Source organism: Bubalus bubalis, chromosome 2, assembly GCF_019923935.1.
Source record: "Bubalus bubalis isolate 160015118507 breed Murrah chromosome 2, NDDB_SH_1, whole genome shotgun sequence".
NCBI classification, from domain to species: domain Eukaryota; kingdom Metazoa; phylum Chordata; class Mammalia; order Artiodactyla; family Bovidae; genus Bubalus; species Bubalus bubalis.
The window spans coordinates 61,060,675-61,078,649 of NC_059158.1; the positions used below are offsets into that span (position 1 = coordinate 61,060,675).

At 36.2% G+C, this 17,975-nt stretch overlaps 1 protein-coding gene across 2 annotated transcripts in view; it reads left to right on the plus strand.

The window, feature by feature from the left end:
- The window catches only part of TFPI (tissue factor pathway inhibitor), an 86,978-nt gene that overhangs the window by 36,678 nt on the left and 32,325 nt on the right, over positions 1-17,975 (plus strand). For both annotated transcript variants that reach the window (XM_006067890.3, XM_006067889.3), the window contains exons 2-3: positions 7,481-7,615; positions 14,031-14,228. In XM_006067890.3, the coding sequence (XP_006067952.2) occupies positions 7,507-7,615; positions 14,031-14,228 (307 nt within the window). In that variant the 5' untranslated portion in view covers positions 7,481-7,506. The remainder of the gene's footprint in view (positions 1-7,480; positions 7,616-14,030; positions 14,229-17,975) is intronic.

The following is a 17,975-nucleotide window of genomic DNA, read 5'->3' on the forward strand; positions in this document are numbered from 1 at the left end:
ATGATCTGAGCCACAGTCAGCTCTCAGTCTTGTTTTTGCTGACTGTATAGAGCTTCTCCATCTTTGGCTGCAAAGAATATCATCAATCTGATCTTGGTATGGACAATCTTGTGATGTCCATGTGTAGAGTCTTCTCGCATTGTTGGAAATGGTGTTTGCTATGACCAGTGTGTTCTCTTGGGAAATCTCTATTAGCCTTTGCCCTGCTTCATTCTATACTCCATTGCCAAATTTACCTGTTACTCCAGGTATTTCTTTACTTTCTAATTTTGCAATTCAGTCCACTATAATGAAAAGGACATCTTTTTTGGGTGTTAGTCTAGAAGGTCTGTAGGTCTTCATAGAACCGTTCAACTTCAGCTTCTTCAGCATTCCTGGTTGGGGCATAGACTTGGATACCTATGGTATTGAATGGCTTGCCTTGGAAAAGAACAGACATCATTCTGTTGCTTTTGAGATTGCATCCAAGTACTGATTTTGGACTCTCTTATTGACTATGAGGTCTACTCCATTCTTCTAAGGGATTGTTGCCCACAGTAGTAGATATAATGGTCACCTGAGTTAAATTCACCTGTTCCACTCCATTTTAGTTCTCTGATTCCTAAAATGTCGATGTTCACTCTTGCAGTCTCCTGTTTGACCACTTTCAATTTGCCTTGATTCATGAACCGAACATTCCAGGTTCCTATGCAATATTGCTCTTTACAGGATCGGACTTTACTTCCATCAATGGTCACATCCACAACTGGGTGTTATTTTTGCTTTGGCTGCGTCTCTTCATTCTTTCTGGAGTTATTTCTCCACTGATCTCCAGTAGCATATTGGGCACCTACCGACCTGGGGAGTTCATCTCTCAGTGTCCTATCTTTTTCCTTTTCATACTGTTCATGGGATTCTCAAGGCAAGAAGGTGAAGTGGTTTGCTATTCCCTTCTCCAGAAGAATTGAGAAGAAGCTCAAGAATCAACAGCTTCACATTTTGTCAGAACTCTTCATCATGACAACTACCATTCCTAATCAAATTAGAACAAAAATCTCTCTCAGTTTGGGCCTAAGTTCTTTACAAATCAATGCTGTATTTTCAATTTTTTAGACTTTCAAAGAGCCTGAGATGATATTTTCAGTAAAGAATAAGTTCCATGAATATTGTCCTTCCATTTTTACAGTATACCCAAAATGATGTCAAGGATTACTTAGAATGATTATGATAGCTAACATCTGGAATTAGTTATAATTCTAATGACTCTTCCATTTAATCCTCACACCCTATGAAATAGGTTTTAGTAAAATATCCAGTCTATAAATTAGTAAATAGAGAGAAGGTAATGATAAACATATTGTCAAATTTACATAATTGGTAAGTCATAACTGGTATTTGAAGCTTTATAGTCTGTGCTGGGCTACTAGAGCTGCCATGAGAAAACTATGACAAAGTGGGTGGCTTAAACAACAGAAATGCATTTTCTCACTGTTCTGGAGGCAATAGAGTTTGAGATCAAGGTGTCACTTGCATTGATTTCTTCTAAGGCCTCTCTCCTTGGTTTATTTGTAGTCAGTCTTTCTCGGTGTGTCTGTGTTCTCATCTTTTTTTGTAAAGACACCAGTCATATTGAATTAGGACCCACTCCAAGGACCTCATTTATCCTTAATTATCTCTTCAAAGGCCTTATATCTCCAAATACAGTCACATTCTGAGGCACTGTGGGTTAAGATATCAACATATGAATGTGGAGAGGACACAGCTCTGCTCATATTACAGAGCTGGCAAAGAACTTATGTCCATAATATATAAAGAACTCCTACAACTCAATAATGAAGAGAAAAAGAATCTTAAAAGAAAAAAAAAAAAAAAACTCAAGTTATTTGGACAGTAACAGAGGAACTGGTAGTTGTTACTTTTAAAATATGGTACTCAAAGAAGATCTTTTGGAGAGAGATATCTGACAATTGTCCTGACTAAAAGGACAGAGTCTTTCATTCTGGAATCTTGTAGAAGAATATTCCCATGACAAGAAATAACAAATTTAAAGTACTAAATCTAGAATCAGTATGGTTTGCTCAAGAATCAACAGCTTCAGTTGAACCAAAGGATTAGTAGGCAGTTTCCATAAAGTCAAATGATTACCAAAAAAAAAAAAAAAAAAAAAAACTGACAGGAGATAAAGTTGAAAGAGGAGCTGGGAATGACTTATTAGACTCCTTTTCCCTTGTTGAAATGATCTAACCTCATGATGATGGTGGGAATACTGCAAAACATTTCCCAGCTTCTGCTTTGTGTCTTTAACTGCCCTTAATATTGTTCCACTTAGAAAACAATCTCAAATGTAATCTGTCCTGACCAAATTTGTCCCTGATATGCACACTGATCAATACTTACATTAATTTACTAAGTCGTATGACTAGCACAACAGATCACTCAGGATGTAATTGAATCCTCTGTCCACATTCTGTATATTCAATGACTCAGTTTTATCAATAGTAATTCAAGATATCTGCCCCTTTATCTTTAATTCCACTGATAACCCTCTGTTCATAATTTCAATCTGATTTGCAACATTCTAGATATTAATTCCAATTATAATTTTGTCCTCTCAACATCTCTCCATTTTTGTGGATTTTGTTAGAAAAATCATATAATGTTTTTTAAAATTTTCTGGTTTAGAAAATCTGAATTTTTCTTTTCTGTAACATTATCTCTCAAGATATTTTCTAAAAATATTTTTTGGGAAAATAGATACTTGACACGTAAATTTAGAAATGCAGTTCTGTATCTGCCATAGAGGACACCATTGCATATTACCGTATTAAGTGTTTGTTAAAAGTCCTATAGTTGAGAAACCTATATAAAAAGTTAAACTTAGATATAAATATATATTAGCCTATGAAAACTCTTTTTAATGTAACAACTAATAACATTCTTGCTGAACTGGTATTCTAAGAACATACCTTGACTAAAATGATAAAATAGATGCTACAAATTGTCATTAAAGAGACTATAAAATGTAAGTTATGCAATATAACTATGTTATTCTGCAAAGTAAGTAAAATGTGTTACTTCAAATGCATAAATTTTAGAACTGAAATGGAAGTTAGGGACAATCTATTTCAAGTCCTGCATTTTATGAAGCATGTTCATAAACATAAATTTATTTCCAAAGGTTACTTAGATTGCTGGCAGTGCTGAACTTAGAATTTCTAGTTTATTGCCCCAGTATATAAATACTGTTTTTATTCAAGGTAAATAATTACATTTATTGTCCACTACTATGTGCCTAGTATATGCAAAGATATTCTCACAATTTATCTTGGCACTTAACATTACTTGTGTATAAAATTCAATTGGTTGAACATAAATTCCTTAAGGGTCAAGGCTTTTTCTAGTTTTTTGAATATCCCTTAGTGTTTAACATATTATTATATACAATTAGTCACTGACTCAACACATATATGCAATATACTCTTGCTTAAACACCTTCTGATGTCACACTACAAATTAAATGGGATTTATTAAGAGTGAAGATCCTATTCCTGGTTCACAGCTGATGCCTTCTTGTTGTGACTTTACATGATGGAAGGTACAAGGGATCTCTGTGGGATTTCTTTATAAAAACACTAATCCCTTCCATCATGACCTAATTACCTCTGAAATGCTTCCTAATACCAAAACCTATGAGAGTTAGAATTCTATATCAAGATTTGGGGAAACAGTCAGACCATAGCATAATCCAACCACCAACTGAATGTTCACATTCTAACCAACATTTTGTATTATCAGTTTTTATTCATCTTAGTTGTAGTGTCCCCCACAATAGTGCTAATTTGTATTTTTTGATGAGTAATAATGTTGAGCATCTTCTACTATGCTTATTGGCTATATATATATAATCTATTGAAAAGTTCCTATACAGTCTTGTTTTGCTGATGTTTTACTTTTATTTTAGGTTTAAGGGCTCATTAACAAAAGAAACCACTTATCACACACAATAATTTTGATATTTAATAGATTATTTGACTTAATTTCAGTGTGTGTGCATGCTAAGTTGCTTCAGTCACGTCTGACTCTTTGTAACCCTATGGACCATAGCCCACCAGGCTCCTCTGTCAATGGGATTCTCCTGGCAAGAATAGTGGAGTGGGTTGCCATGCCATTCTTCAGGAGATCTTCCTGACCCAAGGATGAGATTTGTATCTCTTATATCTCCTTCATTGGCAGCAGGTTCTTTACTACTAATGCCACCTGGGAAGCCCAACTTAATTTCAGTACACAATTATTAAAAGAGGAAATGTAGAGACAATAGAGAAAAGTAACAGCACATACATCCTCAAATTCTGCCATCCAATATCCAGACTTGAACAGTGCTGGGAAGTCCTTTGTTCATACTAATCTGGAGTCCCAGTTGGGAAAAGGTCCCAGGCAGTGCATCCACCCCATTGGCAAGACTTCAAATTGCTGTTTGGGGGGTTGCAATTGCTTGTACCCCAGGGCACAACCAGATACCATCATCAGTTTGACGCAAAAATGCAGCTCTGGTTTAACTTTAACTTTTACAGTGCTGTTTCTCTCACCTTATAAGTCATAAGACTTAGCCCTGCAGGTAGAGGGGGCAGGGAGGACTTGGCCAGGCCCTGGGGCATTAAAAGATTCTAAGACCCACTCCATTTCTTATCTAAAGTGCTGCCTGACTTGCTGTGCTTGCCAGCAGGCTCAGAATGCAGGCAGTATCCAGGCAGGTCAGAAGCAGGTCAGAGGCCTGATATTGCTGTCCTGCTTCTGAAGCATGAATAAGACTTCCTCCATTTTAATTTCCTTAACAAATCTTTAATCCATTTTTAATTGCATATTTATTTGTAGTTCTTTATACATTTTCAATATATAATCTTAAGATATATGAATTTCAAATACCTCCTCACAACTTGCCTTTTCAATATCTTAATGATATTTCCTTTGATGAACAGAATTTCTTGATTTTAATGAAATACAGTTATCACTGTTTTATTGTATTTAACTGGTGCTGTCTGTATCCTGATTCAAAAATGCTTGCCATCTTCACCATAAATATATTCTCCTGTGTTTTTTCTCGTAGGATTTAATGTTTTACCTTTCACAGTTAGATGGTTGAATTCTCTTGAGTCAATTTTGTGTATGATACTAGATTGGGTAATACATATTTTTAACGGGGCCAGCTATTAAGACAGTAGAGTGCAGAAAGGTACAAGGAAGTATAACAAGTGAGTCAATCAGTACACAGCTTCAGTTTGGGTTTGTTACTTATCTTGTCACTTTGCAATGTAATGCATCTTGAAATTTAACAAATAAGTAAATTACAATAACATATAATTAAATCAGTTCTCTCTGATCACCACAAACTGCAATTTTATGAATGTTATAAACTTGTACTATTTCTTTTCAGTGGTGCACCCAAATCAATCTTCTACATTGCTCTTAGAAATTGTATTATTTAATGCTTTTGGTCACTTTTCAGAAGCAATATTATGGAGAAGAGCGAGCACTGAACTAGCAGTTTGCTCACTTGAATTTAAGATCTGTATCAGTCATTAATTAGCTATGGCTTGTTAAATAGCATACTCATAGTTTTTTCTGTTCAACTCCCTTTTTTTCTAGAAGCAATAACCCACTTCTCCTGGGACCTACACCTATCCACTCCACCCTTAAACTCAGATATTTACATTAATATTTGCAGTGTTTTGACATATTCATATTTCCTGACCCTTTTATAGAATCCACCAAATATGTGCTAATCTCCTGTAGCTTTTGACCTCAAGCATATTGGTTCAGTGGGACACTTCCCTATCATTTCTGTGCTCAAGCTTTGTGAACCTCGTCCAGGAAGAAAAGTAGTCATACTGTTTTGACTAGGCACTCCTTATGCAAATTCCTTCATGTTCATGTTTCCTGTATATCAGCAGTTCCAAGTCCAAAAATTCAAGCAACCATAGATCAGGTAGTACTATAGCATTTACTATTGAAAAAGATCCACATATAAGTGAACCCACATAGTTCAAATCCATATTGGTCAAAGGCCAATGGTGCATATGTATATTTGTGCATACATTTAAATACATATATATATATATATATGTGTGTGTGTGTGTGGATTCAAGTACTTTATGATATGATTTAGAAGGTATATAGCACTGCTACCAAATATAATTTTAAAATGTGTTAATATTTGCAGTGTCGTGAGAAAATAGATTATCCATTTCACTGGTGATTTTAATGGAGTTTAATGGAAATTGTCATTTATCACTTTACTTATTATTTAAGACTACACTTTAATGATGTATACTGTAGCTGTGATCCACTATAGACATAAACGAAATACTAAATTGTTTTTGATGGAGTATCGGTTCCTGCATTTGTGAACATGTACTGATAACATTGCTCTTTCCTTCCTGATTCCGATGGCAGCAGTGACTGAGAATGTGCATGCATTCTCTTCTTTTCTCTGCCCATGCTGCATGAACATTACACATTTCCTTCCACTTTTGAATACAAAGGAAAAATAGCCTTTAAGTGTGCTTTTCCATTATTTTTTGCTATGGATCTTTAAATAATTTTGAAACAGGAAGTCTCACTCTTCTCCTGAAATCTGTTTCCTATAGGCTGTAAATGTGTTGATTTATAACCTAAAGTCACTTTTCTGTGAAACTTTTTTGCATGAGATAACTCCCTAAATTGATGGAGAAAAATTGGGGCAAACAACTGGCTATAGTGTTAAGACCTTTCTCTTTTCAACGGTTCTGTTTGCAATCTCATAGGAAATCTGGTTAGGAAATTGTATAAAACCAGAAATATATTTTAAAGGAAACCAAGATGAACATTCGGAGAAGGCAACGGCACCCCACTCCAGTACTCTTGTCTGGAAAATCCCATGGACGGGGGAGCCTGGTAGGCTGCTATCTATGGGGTCGCACAGAGGCAGACATGAGTGAAGTGACTTAGCAGCAGCAGCAAGATGAAACATTTGGAAATGTATTTCTTTTTTGAACATGGTAGTAAAGGGAAAGAGGAATCAGAAATTGAAAGTTGTATTCAAGAAATGATAGAAAATTTCAAATAAAATTAGTTCTGACTCAGAAAAGAATAGTTATGAAAAAGATGTGGCAAATAGAATTGCATATGAAAATGGATCTTAATGCATACTTAGTCATGTTGATTAGCATTACCCATGTCTCAATTATTGCTATTTAAGTGTGTATTTTCAAGACTGAACTATGACCTGTGTATTTGAATATTATTAGCTATATGCACTGAAAGCATGTGTGTCTACAATACTGAATGCTAATATACATGTTTTAAATATGACTTAAGGAATTTGTGAACAGAGATGTATGAGAATACACATTAAGTGTCATAGAATGTCATAAATGTCGAAGCTATGCTTAAGATTCTTAGGTTGATGTGTATAAATCCACATCAACTCTCTATTCATTAGGTATATCTATGTTTTATATTTCAGACATCCCTGAAATCTTCATTAACATAATGAAGAAAGAACAGATTTTGGGGGTTTCTGTATGTCTGCTGCTTAGCTGTGCCTCTGCCCCTCTCAATGCTGTTCCTGAGGAAGGTGAAGAATATACAAACATTACAGGTAAAATGTTAGATGCATTCATCCTTTTAATCCAAAAATTAATATATTTTTCTTCATTTTGAAGAAAAAGAAGTTTTATTGAAATGATATTTTTCCAAAACCTTAGTACAAAAAAAGTCACTTTAGGGAAGAAGATTTCTCATTTCTCAGATTGTATATTAAAACCTGAAGTATCTCTGGAAAATTGCAAGTAAAATAAAATGATATAGATACAGCTCTCTATGAACCTTGATGTCACCTTTGACTGGGGCAAGTGTGAGAAGGAAAAGGAAACAGCAGGCATTGAAGGTTTCAGTTTTTCTCTCCTTCCCATCTTTATATTCCTCAAACAAGAACTTCTCAGATGAGTCCAGTGTGAGAATACAGCCAAGCTGGATACCAGGAGATGGGGATAATAGAAGATAGTTCTACTCCCATAAAGTTCTGTGCTTAAAAATAAGATACAGTTGACTCTTGAGCGATGCAGGAGCTGGTGCACCATCAGTGAAGTAGAGCATTCACGTGTAACTCATATTCAGCCCTCTGTATCCACAATTCCTTTACGTCTGGCATTCTGCATGCAGATTCAGCCAACCACATATCATGCGCTATTGCAGTATTGACTGTTGAAAAAAAAATCTGTGAAAGTGGGCCCACGCAGATCAAACCCGTGTTGTTCAAGGGTCAGCTGTTCTAACAATAAAGCAATTGAACAAGGAGGAGACTGTGTAGTGATCATTATTATAGATTTATTTCTTTCTTAAAAGTAATATTTTGTGGCAAATTAGTAAATTATTGATAGAAACTTCAACTCATTGTTAATAATGAGAGACTGAACAAAATGAAAGCTTCTATTCATATGTGTGTTTGTGATGTACAAACAATTTCCACAAATACCTTTTTATTTCATATCACTTACAGCTGTTTAGTGTGATTTTGTTCAGTGTGCTTCCCTTTGATACAGATTAAATAAACACATCTCATGTGCCTGAAACTCTGGTAGATGCTAGGGAAGACCTGATGACTGAGACTGAGTTCTCCAAAATGTCATGATTTCACAAGGAAGACAGGTTATTTCAGTACAGTGTAGTAAGTGAAATGACAGAGGCATTCATACATAGGGTGCTGCTGTTGATACAAAAAAGAGGGGGCCTCATGTATACTTGGCTGTCTGAGAGCTTGGCCCGGGGAAGTCCAGATGTACATGCTACACCATTTCAGCCTGCACCCAAGAATCAGACACTGGGAGCAGATTTGAAGGTCTGCCCCAGCTGGACCCACAGCTTGAACTCCACCCTCCCAAGCAAGCCCAGCCTACAGCTGACTGGTAGATGAGAAGCAAACCCAGATGGGATCAAAAGGGTCAGTCACATCCTATCCATGTGTGAAAAGCAAAGGCTTATTGTTATATGCCACTAAAAAAAAATATATTGTTGGGAAAATTTCCTAAAGATGGAATGTTATTTGATAAAGTTAAAAACCATTATGTGTCTTATTAAAGTAGGAATGCCATCACTATGAGATGAGATCTAATCCTTCATTCTGCTCATTTCTCGAAAAAGGGATGGCTAAAATTTTAATATTATGGAGGTAGGTAGAGAAGGAATACGGAGAGTAAAGTAAATCCCAATAGGAGAAAAGCAGGCAATCCCATTTTAGGAAGTGGGAGGAGAAAGAGTCCATGTGTTCCCAGTATTCACCTAGTCAAGAAGTTCTCTCAATTAGGCTGAGACAGTGAATGCCAGTTAATCAGGAGGTTCCTGAAGTTGTTGCTACTGCCACAGTCAGTGAATAAAACAGAATTAACCCGTCAATGTTTAAACCCAAGTTTAAAATCTCTGGGTAAATACAGACCAAATCCAGCTGGATAAGGAAAAACCTTGGTTGTAAAGCCAGATGTGAAGACCACTTAGCTGACTGGCTGCACAGACTTATGCAGTCTTGTTTTTGTTTTGTTTTCAATTAATCCTCTGTTAGCAGGAACCTTTGTCTGTCTCTGGGCTTCCCTGGTAGCTCAGCTGGTAAAGAATTCACCCGCAATTCCAGAGACCCTGGTTCGATTTCTGGACCAGGAAGTTCCCCTGGAGAAAGGATAGGCTACCCACTCCAGTATTCTTGGGCTTCCCTGGTGGCTCAGCTGGAAAAGAATCTGTCCACAATGTGGGAGACCTGGGTTCGTTCCCTGGGTTGGGAAGATCCCCTGAAAGAGGGCATGGCAACCCACTCCAGTATTCTTTCCTGGAGAATCCCCATGGACAGAGGAGCCTGCTGGGCTAGAGTCCATGGAGTCCCAAAGAGTCAGACACAACTGAGTGATTAAACACAATGTCTGTCTCCATTTAATTTTGGAGATATCATCTACATTATGCCATGGTCATGCCATCATTTTATAGAAGTTCAGTGAAATAACGTACTAGTATTTTATTGAAAAACATTACGAGATTTTATGGCTTCTGTCATAAGTCAATAGTAGCCATTTTAAAAATAAGTCAACCAGCAGGGAGGATGAAATAGAGAAACTTCTTGATAAAAAAAAAAATGACAAAAAAATTGTGGTGAAAACTTTCTTTAAAAAAAAAAATCCCTTCGGACTAGGAGAGACAAAATTATCAGGGAACATTTAGAGAAAAGCAAGTATATTTCATAACACTTAGAATCAGATGGGCCTAAGTATGCATTTGTAGTGTGTCACATGGCAGCTTTGCAAAATTAGATGAGTTTATATAAACTCTCTGACTCCCAGTATCCTAATCTATAAATAAGTGATGTAAATAACTGCATTCAGATGGCTGTTATGTAAATTGCATAAGAGCGGCTGGCACATTTCCTAGCACAGAGAAGGCAGAATACATGCCTGTGTTCTATCTTTCCAGAGAAACCAGTCTTTTAGTGAGAGAGTCAAGTAGCATGTAGACTCCCAGGCAGTACGTTATCTAAAGCTCTAGGTTTCCAGACAAATCCCAGGAGGAGGAGGACTCTAACAACGAAGGACTTGACACATCCCTAAATATTACCCTGAGCCCTCCCCTCAGTACCCCAGGACCAGGGGGAGGAAGAGTGAAATTATAATCCTCAGACTCTGAAAAATAAAATGCAAGAAATCAATTATGAACATGATTAAATATGAACCATAATTCTGTTTATTTCAATACATCAGATTAAATTCCTGTTACATTGCCCTGTATGTGTTTTCCAGTTGTATGGCCTTAGGTAGATCCTTGTCATAGTCAATGCTTTCTTCAAGCTTCAGGAAGGAAAGTTACCGCTGACCCCCTCAGAGCAGCTTAAGTATCATATTAAACATGGCCACAGCATCTTGAAGTTCTTTAATATTTATATAAGTAAGTCTGAGTGTCTGCATGAGCCATGAAGTTGGGGCATGGGGTGGAGGTCACTGACACTTAATCTTCTGTCACATCTGCCATGACAGCATGGTGCCTGACATATACGATCAGCACACAGTTGTTAACTTTTGAAAAGGTTTATCTAAAGTAAAAAGTGAAAACGAGACAGACTTTCATCCAGTTTTAGTAGTGGCATGGCTTTGTGTTTAAAGGAGCCACGTGATCACTCCCCAATCAGGAACGATGTTGCTCAAGTGGGAGGTCACAGGCTCACTGCACAAAAGAATAAAGAATATTCTAATGCAGGATTTGTGTACGAAATACCATAAAATTTGAATGGTAAAAATGAATAATTAGATAATAATTAGTAAAATGTTAATCAAATTAATTCTTAGTGCTTTCTTTAAGAAATTATTATAAAAGCATTACCTGCTTTCATCATTGAAACCTTTTACAAAGTTATGTGGCAGCCTGGGAGGGAGGGGAGTTTGGGAGAGAATGGATACATGTATATGTATAGGTTGAGTCCCTTTGCTGTCCACCTGAAACTACCAGAACATTGTTAATTGGTCACATCCCAATACAAAATAAAAATTTTTTAGAAAAAAGAAAAACAAGAAAAAAAAAACTATTCTAATTTTTATAAAGTAAAATTTAGAAAAATTTATTGAGTAGAAACTGTAAAACTCAATCTACGTTCTTGATTTAAATATCAGTTAAGGAATCTCAGTCACACAGATTTGTGACTGTATCACTCAGTTATTAAGGTGTGAGATATCTGATATAAAATTATCTGGGGGTCAGATCTAAAGCCATTACCTACAGTGTGAACTGAGAAGTTAATTTGTGCAGTATTATTTTATAATTTGCACAGTGGAGATAAAAATGCCTTGTGATTATTAAATAACATAATTGCAAAGTGTCCGGCGCACAGTAATCTCCGTGAACACTTTGCGGTCTTTCCTACCCAGACTCTGCTACTACTGCAGAGCAGTTACCTTTCGTGTGTGTGGTGCACTGCCGCCACCTGATGGCGCGATTACTAAATAGCACGTTGAAAATAGGCTGGTATTTCTATCCTTAAAACATAAAATGTAAACTAAAAATTTGGCATGATGATAAAGAATATCACATATATGAAAAGTAAAAAATATTGGCAATTATCAATGAGAAAAATCTGATAAAAATTATTATAAGAAATAGTTCCCCTACATATACAGTATATGGCAACTCAGGCGATGCTTTCCACATTCTACAGGCGTCCTCTTTAAAGGTGCTTGTCTGAAGCACTGCTGCAAAGATTTGGTTTCTGTAAAGTTCCACAATAACTGTAACTTGGGAATCAGGACCATCATCTTATATCAGAAGTGCTATGCTGTGTTGTGCTGTGCTTAGTCACTCAGTTGTGTCCGACTCTTTGTTACCCCATGGGTATAACCTGTCACGCTTCTCTGTCCATGGCGATTCTCCAGGAAAGAATACTGGAGTGGGTTGCCATGCCCACCTCCAGGGGATCTTCCCAACCCAGGGATCGAACCCAAGTTTCCTGCATTGCGGGTGGATTCTTTATCATCTGAGACACCAGGGAAGCCCAAGAATACTGGAGTGGGTAGCCTATCACTTCTCCAGGGGATCTTCCTGACCCAGGAATCAAACCAGGACCTCTTGCCTTGCAAGCGGATTCTTTATCAACTGAGCTACCGAGGAAGCCCTAGGAATTTCTGAAATCATGGAATATACCTATACAATTCAAAATGTCAGAATGTTTGTATTCTAGCTCACTTCTCAAAATTATTCACATGACTTTTGAGATCTGATTATAAGATCAGATACTTACAAAACTGATAAGTCAAAATTTGGTCAGCCCTATCTAGAGTAGATAAACTTAAAATGATAATTCAGTGACACATGGTGAGCCATCTCTCAGTCAGATGTACCACATAGTGTCTTTGATGCAAAGCCTTCTAACTTCTCACATCTTTCTAACAACTTGGAATGTCAAATATAAAATTATCAGTCTTTAAGTAAACATAGGAATATAAATAGCATTCACAATTATGCAAAAATGTATTACTCAGAAAATGCTTTCACTTATTTTTACATTTGAATTGACAATTGTAACTTCAGTGATAAAGGAAAACTATATTTTTTTTCATAAGTCATTTTTTGTTTATATATAATACTCTAAAATGCTATCATATATTGATTTCTATAGAAAGAAGTTCTTGTGCGTATAGTGTAAAAGTAAAAGTTGCTCAGTTGTGTCCAACTCATACAGTCCATGGAATTCTCTAGGCCAGAATACTGGAGTGGGTAGCATTTCCTTTTTCCAGGGGATCTTCCCAACCCAGGAATCGAACCAGGGTCTCCCGCATTGCAGGTGGATTCTTTACCAACTGAGCTACCAGGGAAGCCCTTGTATGTTTAAGAAAATAAATTATGTGGAATTTATAATAAGTTACATAAATTTTCATAATTAGGAAATCATTTAATGTAGTAAGATATATACACACATATATGAACATGCTGCTGCTGCTGCTGCTAAGTCTCTTCAGTCGTGTCCGACTCTGTGCAACCCCATAGACGGCAGCCCACCAGTCTCCCCTGTCCCTGGGATTCTCCAGGCAAGAACACTGGAGTGGGTATATATGAACATAGATATCCTGTTAATTTTTTTTCATAAGACGTGGAGTCATGTATCAGCTCTAATATTGTTGCTTTTAAAGACTTGTTTTATATGTAAAAAATGATGCAACTATTGATTAGGGAGACATCTCTATGACTCAGTTACATATTGGTCAACTGGTACAAGTTTAAGCAATAATAAGAATCTATTACAAATGTCAACATTTCCCCCTAATAGTTGGTTAATAATCAACAAAGTTTAATAAAGTTGGTAAGATCTGTCTCATTTGGTGAGTTTATATATTTATCTACCTTTTGGATAACTTTCATAGTTTCTTATATCAGCCTGTTTTATTATTGTACTTTTCCTTAAAATTAAAATGTATTAAAAAGGAAGTGAAAAGGAAGTAACACTATTACAGTGTTGATGAAGGATTGTATGTTGTTCTTTTATTTTTACCTTGTAGATGCTGAGTTGCCTCCACTGAAACCTGTGCATTCATTTTGTGCAATGAGAGTAGATGATGGCCCATGCAAAGCAATGATAAAGAGATTTTTTTTCAATATTCATACTCAACAATGTGAAGAATTTATATATGGAGGATGTAAAGGAAATCAGAATCGATTTGAAACTCTGGAAGAGTGCAAACAAAAATGTACAAGAGGTAGGTTTTTGGAGACACTATCATCCAGAAACCTTTCAGGTTATTAGATCTAGTCATAGATTTGATAATTTTAGAAAAAAACGTTAAACTATTTTAATATTAGAAGGAATCATTTGTTTTACTTTTTCAGCTTTAACAATGACTGTTTTTCATTTTTGTATCAGTTATTATAAAATACATTAAGCTTATTGTCCTATACACCACTCCATGATGAAGAGGGAAGAAAACCCTTAAGTGTGCAGAACAGATTTTATATCTGCAACAAATTAAGTGTAATTCCACCTCTTTAGGGAGCTATGAGTTCACAAGAAATAAATCATTATTCACAGTGATTTAACTTTCCTTTTTCAACACGATGATGTCATAGTTGTTTCCATGTCAAGATAATGAATTAATCCATTTTGAGGTTCTCAGTAGTTACTAATTAGAAAATTATAGAAATATATATATATATATATATCTCTCTAAGAGTTAAATCCTTCTCTTTGGAACCTTGGAATAATGTAGAAAATGTTATCTCCAATGGCTTATTAAGGCCTTCCTGAACCTGACTTTTCTTTTCATATTTTACTAAGTTATAAGTTTTAAAAGCACATCGCATTCTGTTATTAAACTTAATTTAATGCTTTTATTCTTTTAATTATATTAAAACTTTTTAAATTCTACAAATTACAATGTTTTATGTGGTTTTCTCTCTTTAGACTAAATTCTGAACAATTACTTGTCCAATTTTATCTCAACTTTATTCTTCTGAATTGAGAGCTACTTGAGAGATAGAAAATCCCAAGTTAGCCTTAATTTCCACAGTTTCTAGACCAGATTTCTGCCTTGCATGTTCTTAGAGTTGACTTACAGTGTAAGTCTATAGATGGTTTCTTTGCTTAACACTGGTGTCTTGTTTTTTGCAAAGCAGGTGGCTTAGCATTTTCACACTGATAATGCTTTCCCAAACCGCTTTTACAAAGCAGCCTTGGCATCGTGATGCTTTTGGCTTGTGGGAAGAATCTCAGTGTCATGAAAAGAAAGAGCTTTTCTCCCCTGTGATTATTGTATGCTCCTGAGTGGACAGAAAACAAATGATGTGAATGTATTTCTTTATTTCAGAGCGCTTATTTTCCTCTTCTTCTGCATAGATGTGCTGGAAAATGTTGCTAACACAGATTAGGCAGTTAGGTGTTTCTCTGTACACTGTACATTTGGGTTTATGATTGCCTGGTCATTTTCCATCCATCACAGAATTCTATACCATTCCCTCTTCCATACCTGCCAAGTATCCTTTTGTATTGAGTATCACTCAAGTTCAGTACCTTGGCTAGAGGCCAGGTTGCCTCATTCTTTGTAAACCTCACTTTCTCATGTAGCAGCCTACTTATTTTCATCAACAGGCCTTTTTCCAGAAATACATATCTATTTAGCTTTTATAATTTAAAAATCTCTTATTTCACCATTGTGATGTTACCCTTTTTTTTTCAGAAATTAATCAAATATAATCATTTAGTTCTTCAGTGAGTGTCCTGCTGTAATATTTTCTCAAATACCATAGTAATATAACTATAATAGCTATATTACTATTATATACTATAATAGCTATATTACTATTATATACTATGATAGTTATATTACTATTATATACTATGATAGGTATATTACTATTATATACTATAATAGCTATATTACTATTATAGTTATATTACTATATAATAGTTAATTACTACCATAGTAATATAACTATATGTCCTATGCCCCCATCTCCTTATTATTTCTTCAAATGTCATTGAAATTATTGCTTGAATATCTGAGTATTTTATATAATAAGCTACAGTTAAGAATATAGCTGACATATAGAAAAAGAATTACTAAACTTTAAAAAAAATTACCTAAGGAGAATATTCCATCTTCAGCTATGATGGAGTAACTGGAAATGAATTTCTCTCCTAATGTAAATAACTAAAAACTGGAAAAAAATGTATGATGTAATTTTTTTACAGATAGTGATCAAAATACAGTACATGATTGTGATCTCTGAGAGAAGGGAAACAAGTGAGGTGAGGCTTCCAGTCTCCCCAGTTTTCTCCATGAAGGTACTTCTGCAAAAAAGCAAAATGGCTGTCTGAGGAGGCCTTACAAATAGCTGTGAAAAGAAAGGAAGTGAAAGCAAAGGAAAAAAGGAAAGATATACCCATTTGAATGCAGAGCTCCAAAGAATAGCAAGGAGAGATAAGAAAGCCTTCCTCAGAAATCAGTGCAAACAAATAGAGGAAAACAATAGAATGGGAAAGACTAGAGATCTCTTCAAGAAAATTAGAGATACCAAGGGAACATTACATGCAAAGATGGGCTCAATAAAGGACAGAAATGGTATGGACCTAATAGAAGCAGAAGATATTAAGAAGAGGACACAAGAATACACAGAAGAACTGTATAAAAAAGATCTTCATGACCCAGAAAATCACAATGGTGTGATCGCTCACCTAGAGTCAGACATCCTGGAATGTGAAGTTAAGTGGGCCTTAGAAAGCATCACTACAAACAAAGCTAGTGGAGGTGATGGAATTCCAGCTGAACTACTTCAAATCCTAAAAGATGATGCTGTGAAAGTGCTTCACTCAATATGCCAGAAAATTTGGAAAACTCAGCAGGGCCCACAGGACTGGAAAAGGTCACTTTTCATTTCAATCCCAAAGAAAGGCAGTGCCAAAGAATGTTCAAACCACCACACAATTGCACTCATCTCACACGCTAGTAAAGTAATGCTCAAAATTCTCCAAGACAGGCTTCAGCAATACATGAACTATGAACTTCCAGATGTTCAAGGTGGATTTAGAAAAGGCAGAGGAACCAGAGATCAAATTGCCAACATACAATGGATCATAGAAAAAGCAAGAGAGTTCTAGAAAAACATCTATTTCTGCTTTATTGATTATGCCAAAGCCTTTGATTGCATGGATCCAAATAAACTGTGGAAAATTCTTCAAGAGATGGGAATACCAGACCACCTGACCTGCCTCTTGAGAAACCTGTATGCAGGTCAGGAAGCAACAGCTAGAACTGGATATGGAACAACAGACTGGTTCCAAATAGGGAAAGGAGTACGTCAAGGCTGTATATTGTCACCCCGCTTATTTAACTTCTATGCAGAGTACATCATGAGAAACGCTGGGATGGAGGAAGCACAGGCTGGAATCAAGAATGCTGGGAGAAATATTAATAACCTCAGATATGCAGATGACACCACCCTTATGGCAGAAAGTGAAGAACTGAAGAGCCTCTTGATGAAAGTGAAAGAGGAGAGTGAAAAAGTTGGCTTAAAGCTCAACATTCAGAAAACTAGGGTAATGGCATCCAGTCCCATCACTTCATGGGAAATAGATGGAGAAACAGTGGAAACAGTTTCAGACTTTATTTTGGGGGGCTCCAAAATCACTGCAGATGGTGACTGCAGCCATGAAATTAAAAGATGCTTACTCCTTGGAAGGAAAGTTATGACCAACCTAGATAGCCTATTCGGAGAAGGCAATGGCACCCCACTCCAGTACTCTTGCCTGGAAAATCCCATGGACGGAGGAGCCTGGTAGGCTGCAGTCCATGGGGTCACTAAGAGTCGGACACGACTAAGCGACTTCACTTTCACTTTTCACTTTCATGCATTGGAGAAGGAAATGGCAACCCACTCCAGTGTTCTTGCCTGGAGAATCCCAGGGACAGGGGAGCCTGGTAGGCTGCCATCTATGGGGTCACACAGAGTCA